At 42.9% G+C, this 18,792-nt stretch overlaps 1 protein-coding gene across 2 annotated transcripts in view; it reads right to left on the bottom strand.

The window, feature by feature from the left end:
* Nucleotides 1–18,792, bottom strand: part of LOC139275195 (beta-1,3-glucosyltransferase-like) — a 467,305-nt gene that overhangs the window by 435,142 nt on the left and 13,371 nt on the right. For both annotated transcript variants that reach the window (XM_070892319.1, XM_070892320.1), the window contains exons 2-3: nucleotides 5,905–5,960; nucleotides 3,339–3,378 (exon numbers count right to left, since the gene is read on the bottom strand). In XM_070892319.1, coding sequence (XP_070748420.1) covers nucleotides 3,339–3,378; nucleotides 5,905–5,960 — 96 coding nt within the window. The remainder of the gene's footprint in view (nucleotides 1–3,338; nucleotides 3,379–5,904; nucleotides 5,961–18,792) is intronic.

Genomic DNA, 18,792 nt, shown 5'->3' with positions numbered 1-18,792 from the left:
GGTTCGTTCTTCACCACCTCTATTTCCAGTTGCCATTTCCCTAGGACTTTCCTGCACAATAGCAGCAAATACAGCACCTGTTTATTACTTCCTCCCGCACTACGATCCAACCCCCCAAATATACATTCCATGTAAGACTGCAAATTACATGCACTTCTTTCAATATAACTGTATTCACTGTTCATGATGTGATCTCTGCAATGGTGCTACCAAACGCACATTAGGTGACACCTCCATTCTGTACATAAATATAATCCTGAGCTCCCTATGGTGCGTTGCAACTTATCCCTCCCATTCCCACTTTCACATCTCCATCTTTGATTTCCTACGTTGTTCCAAAGAGTTTCAATGCAAGCATCACGAACAGTATCTCAGGTTTCTCCTGAGAACTCTGCAGCTCTCTAATTTGAACATGATCTTTAATAACTTCTGACCTTAGTTATATTCTCCATTTTCTTTACAGCAGGGAATGCTGATGTTGGAAGGATCTGTTGGCATCCAGGTTTGAGGTCAAGGGGAGGGTTTTGACGTTATAGTTGTAGACCTTTTGTCAGAACATAGTGCTAGTGAAAGGATCTGCACACTTTCATGTGTCTTTTCAAGATTGGCAGAGCGAATGTGCTTTACTAGCATTTTCTGCTTTCACTTTAGACCCCTTGCATTTACAGTTTGTTTCTCCAATTTCTCCCATTTTTCACCTTGCTGTTGTTGTGAGTCTCTCCCAAGTTTTTAATCATCTTTACTACTTGAAAATTAATTTGTTCTTTTAACATCTTTCTATTTCCTCACTGAAGATTTTTTGTATCATCCAATAATTTTCTATTTTGCAGTTAGTAGATCCTTGGACCCATTAATGCCCTCTCCATGCTTAGGGTATGTAACTTTGCCACCCCATCTTTTTCCTAACCTTTCTAAAGTGCACTACTGAGGGAATGCTACATTGTCAAAGGTGCCATCTTTCAGATGAGATGATGAGACGTTAAGCTAAGGTTCCGTCTGCCCTCGCAGGTGGATGCAAAAGATCACATGGCACTATTTGAAGAAGAGCTGGGGAGTTCTCCTCGAGTCCTGGACAACATTTATCCCTTAATCAACATCACCAAAACAGGTCATTTATCTCATTACTGTTTGTGGGACCTTCCTGTGCACAAACTGGCTGGCATATTACCCTACTTTACAATAGTGCCTACACTTCAAAAAGTACTTCATTGACTATAAAACACTTTGTGACGTCCAGAGATCATGAAAGACGCTATATAATTCCACATTCTCTTTGTTTCTTTACTTGCTTAGCATTTTCGTTCTGATGAAAGGTTAACTTGCCATTTCTCTTTGCAAATGCTGACTGATCGATCAGCTGTGTACTTCCAGAAATTTCTGTTTTAATTATGGTAATTTTATTCACCCAGTTATTCAGCTATTTTGACTTGGTTGTAACTCGAGACTTAAATTATACACCTTGTTGAGCTCGAATGCTTTCTCCTAATGAGCAGGTATCCACAGCTTCCTCACAACAAGTTTACAAAATGTGTAAAGTACACAAGTTATAGGGCCCAAGTTTCCACAAGAAGAAAAACGGGCGCCCTTCGAGATGGGCGCCCGTTTTTCGCGCCTAAAACGGCGCCTAAAAAAATCCTCGGTAGTCTGCACCTACTTACAGGTCCTCTGGCCCTTGGCGCAGTCAGCACGAGCTGTGGGGGGGGGGAGCCAGGTCCCGGCGCTGAAAACAGTGCCGGGACCTCTGCACATGCGCGCTACAGTCGGCACGCAAGTGCAGTAGCTCCAGGCGCCGAACTGTGTGGGAGGGGCCCGAAGCACGCAGCCCCTAGCCCTGGCCCAATGGCCTCACTGGGGCTCCTCCCACAGCCAGCTCCTGCTCCCCGCCTGACCCGACACTCGCTCCCCCCCCCCCCGCCGACCAGACCCGACCCGACACCCGCTCCCGCCCCGACCCCCGACACCCCCCCGCCCCGAGACCCGACACCCGCTCCCCCCCGCGCACCGACCCGAGACCCGACACCCGCTCCCCCCCCCCACCCCCCCGACTGACCCGACCCGCGCTCCTGTTCCCCGACCCGACGCCCCCCCCTCTCTCTCTCTCCCTCCCCCTCCTCTCTCTCCCTCCCTCCCCCTCCTCTCTCTCCCTCCCCCTCCTCTCTCTCCCTCCCTCCCTCCCCCTCCCCCTCTCTCTCCCTCCCCCTCCCCCTCTCTCTCCCTCCCTCCCCTTCTCTCTCTCCCTCCCCTCTCTCTCTCTCCCTCCCCCCCTCTCTCTCCCCCCCCCCCCCTCTCTCTCCCCCTCCCCCCCTCTCTCTCCCCCTCCCCCCCTCTCTCTCTCCCGCTCAGCGGCACGAACGGCTGCAGAATTCTCCCTGGCTGAAGCACTTTCACACAGGTAGGAAGATGGTTTATTTAATCTTTTCGTGGCTTATAAATGTTTATTCAGGTTGGATTTATTTGTATAATATTTGTAGAAGTATAAATAAGGATTTATTGTCGAATTTAATCAGTTCCCTCCCCCCTCCCCCCCCCCACCTCGTTCTGGACGCCTAATTTGTAACCTGCGCCTGATCTTTTAATGTGTAGAACAGGTTTTTTCAGTTCTACAAAAATCTTCACTGGCTCCATTCTTCTTTAGTTTGGAATACATTTTCACTGTGAAAACTTTCAAATCAGGCGTCATTGGCCGGACACGCCCCCTTTTGAAGAAAAAATTCTGTTCTAAACTAGAACTGTTCTACCTGACTGGAACTGCAGAAAAAAAAATGTGGAGAATTGCAATTTCTAAAATAGTCCGTTCTCCACCAGTTGCTCCTAAAAATCAGGCGTGAATCATGTGGAAACTTGGGCCCATAGTGTCTATACACAATATATAATTCCACAACAAATATATAAAATAGGAACTTCTCCAATGACACAATGATATTGAGCCATAAAGTTGCAATCCCTCCTGGTCTGTGTTGGGTTAGCCAGCCTCAGTGTAGGTAGCAATAGTACAGTAAACCTCACTGTCCCAGGCTAGTTAGGGGAAAACCCCAAGGTTCCAGCTCCTGATCTACCCAGCAACACTTGCTGGAAATATAGCTCTTTGTTGTAGAGCACAATTAGCCTCAGTTACAATGCCACTACAGTTGACCACTTAAGCAAGGTAGCCAGCATTCATGGATCCACAGGCTAAATCACTGCCTTCTGAAGAGGAGGAGAGAAAACTGGGGAGCGGAAGGGTAAAACGTTTTTTTTTCTATTCTACCTCAAAGATTCAGGAAGCTGGAATTAAATATGAAAAATTGCATCTGAGGAAAGGAAAGTCCCCATTAGAGGAGCATTGTTCAATCACTTACCTATCGATGTCTTCTCCGGTTCATTGCTGTCCAATGAAATCTGCAGAAATAGATTTTATGTACAAATACTGAAAGCAAACACAAGTGTACACGTATTATACAGATTCTACAACAAAAGCACTTATTTCTCCCATTTATCTTTATGTTTCAAGGGAGTAAAGATGTCAACAATATTAAAAGGTAGAAGTAATTGTTAATGTTCCCCCAAAATTACTTCTATGATTAATTCCATGCCAAAATACAGCATTCCTGACAAGGACTTCAGCTGCAAAATCTTAAAATAGCACCTTGTATGCCCCCTACTGACAATCAAGGTTTTACATCATCTTTACAACTTATCTGAGGAAGACTGATAATATTAATGATAAATTTGAAAGTTGGTTTGTGAATTTATGTTCAGTTCACTGAAATGCTAATATCCAAGATATTTCACTTAAGATCTCTAACAACTGTTGAGAGACTAGATCAGCTTCCTGTTTGTCTGGGCTAGATTCAAATCCGAGAGAGAACTGGGAATAACACAATACAGAATTAAATCATCCTTCGAACTATACTGCACTTAAAACAAAAACAGCATCATTAAATATTTTGCCTGTTGTTTTGAAATATGGATACAGTTTTTAGAATATCTGTTATTGGTTATAGAATTACTTCTGCACCAAAACAGCCTTAATTAGAATAAATAGAATTTATAGAACAAGTGTGACACAGTAGACCTAATGACAGAATGTAAAGAAAAATTAGGTAACTTCCAAAAAAGGTGATAATTCTTTTATTCAACTTGACTATGGATAAATATCCCCAAACTAAAAGTGAATGCACTTTGCACAAGTCATAAAAAATGTTCATGTCTGATTGTGCTAAAGACAAAATTAACAATTTCTACACTCTCAGTAATTAAGATTCTGTTTATTCAATAGATGCATTCCTCCAGAATTAGATGTTCTTTTAGACCCACTGTCAGATTATTGATCCTTTCTGCCCCGACAAAAATGGCTAAAGATTCAGGAGTCACCTTATGACGTTTAGCAGAAGGGATATTTTACTCATAAAGTAATCTTTCTGAACAGCAAACAAAGTGGTTTAATAAGAAAAAAATGGCTATTGACAGCGAAGCATTCAAGAGTCAATTTTGAGGCATGATATTGTACAAATATAAAAAATATACACAGATAGCAATCTTCCTTCTACACAGGTTTACTTTTACAACTGTTAAGTACAGAATACTCCAAGGAGAAATTTCATGAAGGCTCTCTTCACCGCCCCTCCCCACCTCACATCATAAGAAGAATAAGGAGTATACTAATCAAATTACTCCAGAAAGTAGCAACTCTGACATTCTAATTGAAGATGTTAGAAATGGTTGAAATTTCAGTGCTTTCAGGAGGAGGGAGGGGGGGGGGGGAACAAAAAATGCGCTACCATTCTTTTCAAATGCAAAAGATGAAAGTTTATAATTAGATTGAAAAAATTGCCAACATAAGTATATAAGCAAAACTTTCATAATTATTCATTTTCTAAGAGTAAGCTTATTATTAATTATAAATATAGTCATGCTTTAGTTATATAGGGGTGAAGTTTCAGGCTGTGCCTAGAACGGCGCAGCCTCGACCGGGATGCCCGTTTTTCGCGCCCGAAAGTGCGTCAATAAAATCACTTCAGATTCTCCGGCTCCCTTTGGAGCTTGGCGCGGCGCGCACAGAGCAGCGAGGGGGTGGAGCAAGAGAGTCGTGCCGATTCTAGAAGTGGTGGGGGGGCGGGGCTAATTTAAATGCGACAACGTCGTGCCGGCAGCCTTGCGCGTGCGCGTTGGAGCGCGCGCGCAGTAGCGCATAAACATTGGCACACGGCCATTTTTAAAGGGACTTGAAGAAAAGTCGAGCCACTGCCGCCGCCCCTATCACGTGGCCGAATGGCCTCAGTCCCCTTCGCAGCTCAAAGGCTGCTTGTTTGCTGTTTCTTCAGCTGCCGTTGAGCAACTGCCACCGCCCCTGACTCCTGGATGGAATGAAGACCTGCCTGAAGCACCGCAGCTCGAAGGCTGCTTCTGCTTCACACAGGTCGGAACATTGAATATTTTGACTTTTCTTTGTTTATAATTTTTTAATTCAGGGTGGCTCTTTATTTGTACAAGTAAGACTGTTGAATGCTTGTAGAATTTAATTCCTTCCCTTCCCCCTCCTCCCCCACCCTGCCCCCGCCCCGCTCGTTCCCTATGCCTGATTTGTAAAGTGTAGGCAAGGTTTTTCTGAGCATACAAAAATCTGCACTTACTCCATTCTAAGTTAGTTTGGAGTAAGTTTTCACTGCCTAAACTTTCAAAGCAGGCGTAAGTAGCCGGACACACCCACTTTTGAAAAAAGAATTCTGTTCCAAAGTGAAACTGTTCTAACTGACTCGAACTGGAGCAAACTAAATGCCGAGAGAATTGCAATTTCTAAGATACTCCATTCTAAGCCGGTTGCTCCAAAAAAACAGGAGCAGCTCAGGCCGAAACTTGACCCCATTGATTCTTTACTACTATTGCATATCTAGAAATCTGTGTGGGCATGAAATGAGATTATACCTGTGATGATGTGCCTTGTTCCTTTGCAGTTCCTGAGGCAATGTTGAAGCCCAGCACTAAAGCAACAAAAACAATACCATTAGGGTAGAAAATGCATTTTACTGTGCTTACAAAAATACAGCATATTATCACATTTACGAGAATAGACAGTGATGGACAGTAGTACATTGTCCATCAAACCAAAAACAGTAACTGATTCTTACAAGCACCAGACTAAAAGTAAGACAAAATTGCATGAAATAAAACAAACCTAGCAAGGAATATTCAATCAGTGCACTCAAGTGATTTTCACAGATTGAAATCGCCAGTCTTTCCCATTCTTTTCATTTTCCCTGAACGTTGTCAGCTGTGTCACACCCACAGTATTAATGAATCTGGTCTAAGCAATGTTGTTGAACATATATTTTTATTTCAGTACAAAAGCCATCTAACTGGGGTTATGAAGGTGCATTTGGGTAAGCTTTCAAAATAGTTTTTTTGAGCTACAGTTAGACTGCTGTGAAATCAACCACTGAGGCACATCTGTATCCGCCCATTTCATGAAATTATGGAAGAGAAGACCACAGAATATATGATGTGCAGATAGAACTACATTTTCTCTGAACTCAGCAAAATTAACACTTCTCTCCTAGTAAACACACTGCAATACTCGGTGAGCTCATCCAGGATATCCTAGTACAGGGTACTGCTTTGGTTCAACAGCTTAAATATTTCTTACTTGCAAGAAAAGTGCTAATGCTTGTACAGACCACCTATAAAAATATAATTATTAAGCTGTAGCAATCCACATACCTTTTAATATTAGTCCTTAAACATCAAAAATAAAATGTATTAGAATAATTATTTAAACATACACAAACTTGAAATGCACAAACCGCAAATTAGTACAGTGCAAGATCTTCAAAACTAGTCAGCCCAATATACAAATAAGAGTAGCCCAAAATTCCTTCAATCACATATTTTAAAGATTCCACATATTTCAGGTAAAACTGTTCTCTCAAAAGTCTTGAAACTGTTCTGAAGGAAGCATTGGTTATACCTGTATTTTATTTTAAGGCCGCTTTTCAGAGCAGTTTGAATTGTAGTTTCAATACATCCTTCCATTCTTGCCTATTCAGTCACCTAATAATGCAAATGTAACTTTCAGATGCTGGTTTACAACTCTGTGGATTAATTCATAACCAATCAGATCTATCACATACACCACCTTCTTCTACCTCCATAATATCATCTGTCTCCACCCTTGCCTCAGGCTATCTGCTGTTGAAACCCTCATCCATGTCTTTGTTATCGCCAGATACGACAATTCCAATGCTCTCTTGGCCGGCCTCTCATGTTCCACCCTCCATAAACTTAAACTCATCCAAAACTCTGATGTCCGGATAATAACTCAGACCAAGTCCCGCTCACCTATCACCTCTGTGCTCACTGACCTACATTGGCTCCTGGTCCACCGACACCTCGATTTTAAAATTCTCATCCTCCTGTTCAAATCCCTACATGGCCTCATCCCTCCTTATCTATACAACCTCCTCCAGCCCTGCAACCCTCTGAGAGCTCTGTGTTCCTCCAAATCTGCCCTCTTGTGCATCCCCCACTTCCTTCGCTGTCTAGGCCCTAAGCTTTAGAATTCCCTCTGTAAACCTCTTTGCCTGTCTACCTCTCCTTTGAGACGCTCCTTAAAACCTACCTCTTTGACCCAGCTTTTGGTCACCTGTCTCAATGACTCCTTCTTTAGCTTGGTGTCAATATTACGCTCGTGTGAAGTGCCTTGGGATGTTTAACGACATTAAAGTTGCTATATAAATGCAAGTTGTTGTTGTTGTAAAACAATAAATTGAGTTATGATAACACATGGACATTGGCCATCCTGATCATCTCCCATCAGAAACTCCACACCCTAGCCCTCGATTTAATTGCCCTACCTGGCTGCCTGCTCAGATTGAATGAAACAGCGCTCAACCTCAGTGTCCTGTTTAATTCTATGCTGAGCTTCAAACCACACATCATATCCATCACCAAAACTAAGGGCTAAAAATTCCAGTGCTTCACCGCCCGGTTTATCAGCGGTATTGGCAAGAACCGGGTTAGCGAAAAATTCCCCAACTGAGTTCCACCGGCGGTTTCAATGTACCGCTGCGGAGCAGACCACCGGCGTCACCGTCCATAGGCCGCCATGGCATGCTTTTTGGCTCAGCAGTGACCCACAAGTAAATTGGGGAAAAAACGCCCACGAAAATTAGCGGAGCTGGACGGTAGGTAAGTAATTGGTTTTTTACTAATTATTTTAAAATTCTCTTGTAGTGATTTAAGTGAAAAGGGTCCGGAGAATGTTTGTATGATTTATAATTTTATGTTTTTTGAAAAAACATTTTGTGTTTCTTCTCCTCGGCCCAACCCACGGCCTCGGTGTAAATTCTTTGTAAATTTATTAATTTTCGCCCATTTTTTTTTAAGAACCGCCCAATCGGCCCAAGATTCCATTTTCTCCCCAAGAATTTTTTTCCGCTGGGCGTTTTTTTTTCTTTTTGGGGGGGAATTTTCCGCCGGCGATAATTTTGGGAATCTTAGCGTTATTTTGGGCGACAATCGGGCGCTGGCAGATTGTTTGGAATTTCTAGCCCCAAGTACTTCCACCTACATAACAGTGTTCGACTTCAATCCTAACTCACCCAGGCTCTGTATCATCTGCCTCTTGAGTTCCATCCTACATAAGCTGCAACTCATTTAAACCCCATACCAAATTCCACTTACCTATCCTTACTGGCTCCCCATTCACCAATGCATTGATTTCAAAAACCCTTCCTCACTCACAATTCTCTCCACTGCCTTGCCACATCCTCACCTCTGCAACTCCTCCAGCCCTATATTCTAGCTTGCACCCTCTACTCTTCAAAGTGCTCTCCACTTAAAACACACCCACACCCACACACACACACGCACGAACCACCCTGGTACATTTTGCTACATTAAAGGCACTATATAAGTACAAGTTGTTGTTGACATGAATTCCACTCGATGGCAACAGCAATCAATAATTAGCTTGAGCACTATAGGAGTTGTTCTACCATAAGCTGCAGGTAATTATATACACTTAAGTCTATTTCCGTTAAGTGTCATCCAAAATGGTAATATTTTAACACAAGTACTCTTTATTGCCCATCTCTAAAATTGTCTGCTGATTAATTGCTAAAAATAAAAGAATAGGCCTCCCTTTTTGTTGGTTTTGGACTGTTGATGTCTCCTTGTATAATTCTAATTTCTCCCTTCTTCACAACAATACACGATTACATTGGCTATTTTGCAGGTCTCCTCACTCATCCACATGAAATCAGCACCAATTCCCTCAAGTACACATTATGGAATATTTCCTCTGTGTGCTATTTTTAGCTAACTCAAAGATACTTAGGTGGTTTATAACACTCCTAATTTTACTGCCAATAACAGAGAAGTATTCCCACACATGACTTTCCTAAGCAGGAACAGCACCAGCTAAGTATCCCAATTCTCCAGATATTTTAAATCAGTAAATACGATAAAGGACACTAACAATATCCCAACAGTGGATAGTCAAAGGGCTATGGGGGTGGCGGGGGGAAGAACAATCACTAAGGAGGTGGTACTCAGTAAGATTATGGGCCCAAATTTCCCCAGGAGTTGCTGTGTTTTTTTTTGGAGCAACTAGATTTTTTTTGAAAAATCGCAATTCTCTCCATTTAAGTTGCTTCGGTGTAAGTGAGTTAGTTAGGTTTTTTATTAGTTCCGGTTTTTTTTCAAAAGGGGGCGTTACCAACCACTCATGTCTGTTTTGGCCATTTAAGCAAGTTTAGCCAGCTAAAAGTTACTCCAAACTAAGTTAGACCAGAGTAAGTGGCCACTTTTGTTCGTTCTGAAAAACCCTGCGATGAGTTAAGAGATCAGTGCAGGTAGTCTCCAAATGACAGTGTTGGGAATGCTAGTTTTTTTTAAAATCCCAAGCAGCGAGACTGGACAGGGTGTAGGTGCTATCAGCCTGATTAAACTGGCCATTTTTACTAAAGATAGCTCGATATTAAAGTACTGTAAAATCTTTGAAGGTTCTTTTCTCCTCACTCCCCACCAGATCAAAACTCTTCCCTTCCCCTCCCCCCCACCCCCCGATCAAAACTCTTCCCCCCACCAACCTGTCTCTTGTAGCCCTCAGCGCGGAAAGGCAGTGGCCGGCCTGTGCGGCAGGCCACTCAGCTCAGGATAGGGGCGGTAAACATCGCGTGGTTTCTTCGGCCAGGGATAGGGTCGCCCAGAGCCAGGAAGCGCTGGGAGGGCCAGGAGCTACTGCGCATGCGCGCGGCTGCTGGAACACTTTTCGGCGCAGCACTATAGCGCCGCCCACCAAACATTCCGATGCGCTGCGCCACAGGCCACATGCCTGAGACCAACAGGGAGACTACGGAGGTAAGAAATCGGCGCCGTTTCTGGACTACAAAGTCAGCGCACCTTCTAGCAGAGGGGGCAAACTTGGGCCCTATGGGACTAAAAGCATTTAAAATCCCCTGGACCTGATGGCTTGCATTCTAGGGTCTTAAGAGAAGTAGCAGCTGGGATAGTGGATGCACTGGTTGTAATTTACCAAAATTCCCTGGATTCTGGGGAGGTCCCAGCTGATTGGAAAACTGCAAATGTAACGCCCCTATTTAAAAAAGGAGGCAGACAAAAAGCAGGAAACTATAGACCAGTTAGCCTAACATCTGTGGTTGGGAAAATGTTGGAGTCCATTATTAAAGAAGCAGTAGCAGGACATTTGGAAACGCATAATTCGGTCAGGCAGAGTCAGCATGGATTTATGAAGGGGAAATCATGTTTGACCATTTTGCTGGAATTCTTTGTGAATGTAACGAAGAGGGTGGTTAAAGGGGAACCAGTGGATGTAGTGTATTTGGACTTCTGGAAGGCATTTGACAAGGTGCCACAAAAAAGGTTACTGCACAAGATAAAAGTTCACGGGATTGGGGGTAATATATTAGCATGGATAAGGATTGGCTAACGAACAGAAAACAGAGAGTTGGGATAAATGGTTCATTCTCTGGTTGGCAATCAGTAACTAGTGGGATGTCGCAGGGATCAGTGCTGGGACCCCAACTATTTACAATCTATATTAACGACTTGGAAGAAGGGACCGAGTGTAACATAGCCAAGTTTGCTGACGATACAAAGATGGGAGGAAAAGCAATGTGTGAGGAGCACACAAAAAATCTGCAAAAGGACATAGACAGGCTAAGTGAATGGGCAAAAATTTGGCAGATGGAGTATAATGTTGGAAAGTGTGAGGTCATGTACTTTGGCAGAAAAAAATCAAAGAGCAAGTTATTATTTCAATGGAGAAAGCTTGCAAAGTGCTGCAGTACAGCGGGACCTGGGGGTACTTGTGCATGAAACACAAAAGGTTAGTTTTTTGGTACAGTAAGTGATCAGGAAGGCCACTTCAAAGGGGATGGAGTATAAAAGCAGGGAAGTCTTGCTACAGGGTATTGGTGAGGCCACACCGGGAATTGAATAAATACTTTGGTTCTGTCTTTACTAAGGAAGACACAAATACCTTCCAGAATTACTAAGCGACCGAGGGTCTAGCGAGAAGGAGGAACTGAAGGAAATCCTTATTAATCAGCAAATTGTGTTAGGGAAATTGATGGGATTGAAGGCCGATAAATCCTCAGGGCCTGATAGTCTGCATCCCAGAGTAGTTAAGGCCCTAGAAATAGTGGATGCATTTGTGGTCATTTTCCAACATTCTATAGACTCTGGATCAGTTCCTATGGATTGGAGGGTAGCTAATGTAACCCCACTTTTTAAAAAAGGAGGGAGAGAAAACAGGGAATTATAGCCCAGTTAGACTGACATCAATAGTGGGTAAAATGTTGGAATCAATTATGAAAGATGTAATAGCAGCGCATTTGGAAAGCAGTGACAGGATTGGTCCAAGTCAGCATGGATTTATGAAAGGGAAATTATGCTTGACAAATCTTCTCGAATTTTTTTGAGGATATAACTAGTAGAGTGGACAAGGGAGAACCAGTGGATGTGGTGTATTTGGACTTTCAAAAGGCTTTTGACAAGGTCCCACACAAGAGATTAGTGTGCAAAATTAAAGCTCATGGTATTGGGGGTAATGTATTGACGTGGATAGAGAACTGGTTGGCAGACAAGAAGCAAAGAGTAGGAATAAACGGTTCCTTTTCAGAATGGCAGACAGTGAATAGTGGGGTACCGCAAGGTTCAGTGCTGGGACCCCAGCTATTTACAATATACATTCATGATTTAGACAAAGGAATTGAATGTAATATCTCCAAGTTTGCAGATGACACTAAGCTGGGTGGCGGTGTGAGCTATGAGGAGGATGCTAAGAGGCTGCAGGATGACTTGGACAGGTTAGGTGAGTGGGCAAATGCATGGCAGATGCAGTATAATGTGGATAAATGTGAAGTTATCCACTTTGGTGGCAACAACAGGAAGGCAGATTATCTGACTGGTGAAAGATTAGGAAAAGGGGAGGTGCAACGAGACCTGGGTGTCATGGTACATCAGTCATTGGAAGTTGACATGCAGGTACAGCAGGCGGTGAAGGTGGCAAATGGCACATTGGCCTTCATAGCGACAGGATTTGAATATAGGAGCAGGGAGGTCTTACTGCAGTTGTACAGGGCCCTGGTGAGGCCAGACCTTGAATATTGTGTTCAGTTTTGGTCTCCTAATCTGAGGTAGGACATTCTTGCTATTGAGGGAGTGCAGCGAAGTTTCACTAGGCTGATTCCCGAGATGGCAGGACTGACATAAGAAAGAAAGACTGGATCGACTCAACTTATATTCAATTTAGAAGAATGAGAGGATTGGACAGGTTAGATGCAGGAAGAATGTTCCAGATGATGGGGAAGTCCAGAACCAGTCTAAGTCACAGTCTAAGGATAAGGGGTCAGCCATTTAGGACCGAAATGAGGAGAAACTTCTTCACTCAACTTGTGGAATTCTCTACCACAGAAAGTTTTGAGGCCAGTTCGTTAGATATATTCAAAAGGGAGTTAGATGTGGCCCTTACGGCTAAAGGGATCAAGGTGTATGGAGAGAAAGCAGGAATGGGGTACTGAAGTTGCATGATCAGCCATGATCATATTGAATAGTGGTGCAGACTCGAAGGATCGAATGGCCTACTCCTGCACCTATTTTCGATGTTGACTGCGCGCAGTTTTGGTTTCCATATTTACGAAAGGATATACTTGCTTTGGAGTCAGTTCAGAGAAGATTCACTAGGTTGATTCCGGAGATGAGGGGGTTGACTTATGAGGAAAGGTTGAGTAGGTTGGGCCTCTACTCATTGGAATTCAGAAGGTTGAGAGGTGATCTTATCGAAATGCATAAGATTCTGAGGGGGCTTGACAAGGTGGTGCAGATAGAATGTTTCCACTGATGGGGGGAGACTAGAATTAGGGGACATAATAATCGAATAAGTGGCCGCCCATTTAAAACTGAGATGAGGAGAAATGTATTTTCTCAGAAGGTAGTAAATCTGTGAAATTCGCTGCCTCAGGGAGCTGTGGAAGCTGGGACATTGAATAAATTTAAGACAGAGATAGGCAGTTTCTTAACCTATAAGGGAATATGGGGTTATGGGGAGCGGGAAGGAAAGTGGACCTGAGTCCATGATCGGATGAACGAAGATCGTATTAAGTGGTGGAGCAGGCTCGAGGGGCCGCATGGCCTACTCCTGCTCCTATTTCTTATGTTCTTATGTTCTTGTTGATTGATTGGGTTAAGTGGCACAAATTATTTCTATTTCTTTCACAACTCCTAATGAACAAAAAAAAATGCAGAGTCCTACAAATAACCTAAAAGTTTTATTAAATCTTTAAACTTAATTTTTAAACCTATTTACTGATCCAATGTGTTTTTTCTGTTGATCTCATATGCCCAGGTGTATTTAAAAAAAACAATTAATTGGCCTCCAAAATTAAGCACAGATGGGATGGTTGGTAAATTGGTCCCATGATTTATCACAGAATGGCATTCTTGGGCATTTGGTCTGTGATTTTGAGTTCCTCTGATCATAGCAGGGAGCTTAACAAATTATAGTAAAGGCAACAATCACCTTGTATTTTTATTATAACATCCTCATGTAGCAGAACATCCCTGAGAAACATCCGAGTGCCTTACAAGAGGGCAAGAGAGACAAGAATAATTGAGGTGCATAAACTGAAACCACAGTTGGGGAGATAAGTTTTTGAAAAGCTTTTGGCTAAGGAGCAAGAGATAGCAAGGAAAAGTGGTTTGGAGAATGTAAGAGCGAAAAACCTTTATTAGAGGTAAAGTAATTCGGTGTAATTAAAATACAAAGTAAGAAAGGCAGAGAAAGGTTTAAAATGCGTTCATGGTGGAAGAGCTGAATTAGGCAGAAAATCTAAGGTCACAGAAATTCTCTTAGGAGATAAGAACACCCACAAGATTTACGTAGACAGCTCACAGAAATAATGAGGAGGCGGCGATGTTCCAGCCACATGAGATAACAGGGACAATGCCTCGCTTCAGCAGAGGGTAGTCATATGTCTGCCAAGGACATTAGTCTGAGAATTAGCCTGCGAAGATGTTCCCAAATATGTTACACATAACCTGTAGAGGACTTTTCCCCAGCAACATTCGCCAGAACTGAATGTACCAATGGAATCATTAGAAATTACTGTAACCAATAAAATTAATCTAACTGTATCACCCAATGAAATTGCTGTAACCTGTATTAACCAATGGAACACTTCCCTGCGTAGTTCCACCATTCTGACTATATCTGAACTGTATAAGAGTGTAACTGCGTAGCTTGTCCCAGGAGATCGGCGTGGAGAGCACTCAGTAACAGTACTGATGCAGCCAGATCTCTCTTGATTAATCAGGTTTTAATAAACAACTCTTTTCTCTATAAAAGACCTTTCGTGTGAGTGTTATATTTTTAATACTCCACAACAGAGAAAGAGTTCCAAAGAGCAACAGCCTACTGATTGAGACAGTGGCTGCAGATGATGGAATACGCAGTAGTCCATTGTAAGAGGAGCAGAAGATACAAACTGACATAAAACTGGAGAACAGGGTGGCACAAGACAACAGTGATATTTGAAAATGAGGATTAGGATTTTGAAGTCTGTGCCTTAGGAAAGGGAATCAGTGAAGCTTACAAGGATAGGAGTGAAAGGGTTGTAAAACATTATGGTTTAAGTTCTTTCTCACAGGGTTCTAGATTAACTCAAGTTTAAGAAGGACAAAGAGGGGTGTGGTGAGGACAACTTTGTGGAAATTTATTCTGCATGATACAAGTGTGGATATAGGTTTATGAGGGAGAGTAAGGGTTCAATTGGGCTATGAAGATTAAAGGATGTAAACTTGGTAATTGACTGAACATTTGGAAGGAGGGAGCTCAGATCAAAGAGAATGCTGAGGCTGCATTTCATTCAGTTCAGCACAAAGCAGCAACAGAGTGTTGATGGGACTGGAGCCAGATACATATATCTGTTGGCAGGAACCAAAAGCAGTTTTAGTTTTTCTGCTGTTGAGCTTAAAGAAGTTTCAGCTCGACCACAACTTGATATCAGACATGTACCAGGGAGGACAAAAACAAAAGTGAGAACAAGTGAGGAACAAAAATAAAGATAAACCTGTGCAGCAGAGGAGCAAACTGAAACAAAAAACGTTGACAATTATTTTTTTTTAAAGGAACGTTCAGCCAACAAATGAGCAGGCCAAGTCAGAAGTGTAAAGGACCCATAAACTCCTAACCTAATGCCTAAAAGTGTTTAAATATGATTGAATATTATTTATATCAGCACTGTTAATACTGCGACAGATTTTCTGAGCTGCGATGGGTGTCTTACTTAAACTTGCATTTATATAGCATCTTTCATGATCTCAGGATGCCTAACATCTGTGGTTGGGAAAATGTTTGACAAATTTGCTGAAATTCTTTGAGGATGTAACGAACAGGGTGGGTAAAGTGGAACCAGTGGATGTGGTGCATTTGGACTGCCAGAAGACATTTGACAAGGTGCCTCATAAAAGGTTACTGCACAAAATAAAAGTTCACGGGGTTGGGGGTAATATATTAGCATGGATAGAGGATTGGCTAACTAACAGAAAACAGAGAGTCGGGATAAATGGTTCATTCTCGGGTTGGCAATCAGTAACTAGTGGGTGCCGCAGGGATCAAGTGCTGGGACCCCAACTATTTACAATCTATATTAACGACTTGGATAAAGGGACCAATTGTAACGTTGCCAAGTTTGCTGATAATACAAAGATGGGAGGAAAAGCAATGTGAGAGGAGGATACAAAAAACCTGCAAAAGAAAAGACAGGCTAAGTGAGTGGGCAAAAATTTGGCAGATGGAGTATGTTGGAAAGTGTGAGGTTATGCACTTTGATAGGAAAAAAAAATCAAAGAGCAAGTTATTATTTAAATGGAGAAAAATTGCAAAGTGCTGCAGCACAGCGGGACCTGGGGGTACGTGTGCATGAAACACAAAAGGTTAGTAAGCAGTACAGCAAGTTATCAGGAAAGTCAATGAAATCTTGGCCTTTATTGCAAAGGGGATGGAGTATAAAAGCAGGGAAGTCTTGCTGCAGTTTCACAGGGTATTGGTGAGGCCACACCTGGAATACTGTGTGCAGTTTTGGTTTCCACTAAAGTTTAATTTGTTTAAGTTTGTCGGTTTTAGTGTCCCCCCCGCCCTTTTAGCCAGGGGGCACTTGTATAATGTGTTTTTTGGTGCCCTCAAAAAAAAAACAAGGGGGCACTTGAAAAGTTTTGGGAATGTGACCCCTGCCCCCTTTAATCAAGGGGCACTTGATTAATGTTTACAACAAAAATAGTTGTAGAGTTGTTGTGGGCGTGGCTTATTCACTTGGGAGCTGTGAGCTTGTGGAGGAAGGAGCTCCTGCAATTCTCTGCCTGCAGGCCTACAAACTGGAGTCCCCAGGAGAAGAGGAAGGGGGCCTACTGTTATCAACACTTCGAGGGAGAGGAAGAGAGCAAGAGCTTTAGCAACACTACTAACACAGAGTTGGCAAGAGGGGAAAAGAAAAAACTGTAACAACTTCAAAATATCATCTGTGTGGAAGGAGGGAGAGCCATCCAAAAAATCTACAGTTTTGGTTTCCATATCTACGAAAGGATATACTTGCTTTGGAGGCAGTTCAGAGAAGGTTCACTAGGTTGATTCTGGAGATGAGAGGGTTGACTTATGAGGAAAGGTTGAGTAGGTTGGGCCTCTACTCACTGGAATTCAGAAGAATGAGAGGTGATCTTATCGCAACATCTAAAATTATGAGGGGGCTTGACAAGATGGATGCAGAGAGGATGTTTCCACTGATAGGAGAGACTAGAACCAGGGGGCATAATCTCAGTTTTAAATGGGCAGCCCCTTATTCTGAGATGAGGAGAAATTTCTTCTCTCAGAGGGTTGTAAATCTGTGGAATTCACTACCTCAGAGAGCTGTGGAAGCTGGGTCATTGAATAAATTTAAGACAGAGATAGACAGTTTCTTAACCAATAAGGGAATAAGGGGTTATGGGGAGCAGGCAGGAAAGTGGACCGGAATCCATGATCGTATTAAATGGCGAAGCAGGCTCGAGGGGCCAAATGGCCTACTCCTGTTCCTATTTCTTATGTTCTTATGATGTCCCTGTAATGTAGTTACTATTGTAAAGCCCAGTGGATCTGCACCCGTAAGAAACAGTTAACCAGACTGACTCAAAGTGTGCTAATGTAATATGGCATTTGATTTTTTTTCAATATATTGTAGTAACGTTCGCCTTTGTTTGTTAAGTAGGGAAGTATAATTGCATTCCAAAGTAGTGACCTCTGAATTTTTCAACTGAGACTCTCCTCCTCCCACCCCACTACAGCAGTGGTTCTTAAACTGGGGACTGCGAAGATGTTCCAGGGAGTCCGCGAAACATTGACCAAGTATTTGTTGGAGAAGATCTCTCAAAAAGTGCAGACTGTAAAAATGAACTAGTGAGGATCGGTGAGGAGGCGGGAACAGAGTGTTCATGTTCAGGCTCCTTCCAATAACTTTTGTGTGTCTGTGGGAGGAAAGCAGAGGTTGGTTGACTGGTGACGCGGTGAAGGGCGCTTGTAAAATAGAAACGTTTCATCAGGAGTCGGTAAATTTTAAAGTTCAAGTCGCTGTCGCCATTGTTCACTCCGAGTCTCCCGCTGGCATCGTGGAATCTATTGGAAGGTTTTTAAGGCGCTGCACAAACTTATCCCAAACCAGTTGCGTGGGATATCTTGGATCATTAATGTCGGTGAGTTGAAACCGCCACTGGGCCGAATCGAGCAGGAGCGGCCGTAACTGTTGCGACCAAATGGTAGCTTTAACAACGCACATTGAAGCAGGCTTCCAGCACCAGATCAAGACCCCTGTAGTATGCGTGGACCGGTCAGTGGTGTATGGAACAGTATGGAATGCTTTTCACCATTTTACCCTGCAGAACAACGATCCATCTTCTCAACGCCGTGCTTAGCAACAGACGCTTCAGTCTACTCTGGTACCCAGAAGAGCAGGTATAGGACATTGGACAACAGACTCCCACAGGGTTCTGTCCTGGCACCCATGTTATTCAACGTTCACACCAGTGATCTGTCCGAAACAAAATCCCGCAAGTTCGTATACGCTGATGACATTGCCTTGGCCATGCAAAACACAAATTTGTCCATCACCAAAGAGACCCTGACCAGTGATTTACAGAGGATTGAGGCCTACTTCCGCCAAAGGCAACCCCGTCCAAACCCGCAAAAGACTGTCACCTCGACATTCCACCTCATCACCCATCAAGCAAACCAAGCTTTGAAAGTCTCCTTTTGCAGTGTAGAGGTAA

This window comes from Pristiophorus japonicus, chromosome 10, assembly GCF_044704955.1.
Source record: "Pristiophorus japonicus isolate sPriJap1 chromosome 10, sPriJap1.hap1, whole genome shotgun sequence".
Lineage (NCBI taxonomy): Eukaryota > Metazoa > Chordata > Chondrichthyes > Pristiophoridae > Pristiophorus > Pristiophorus japonicus.
Note: the sequence above shows the minus strand (reverse complement) of the source record. Positions and strands in the feature narration are given on the sequence as shown.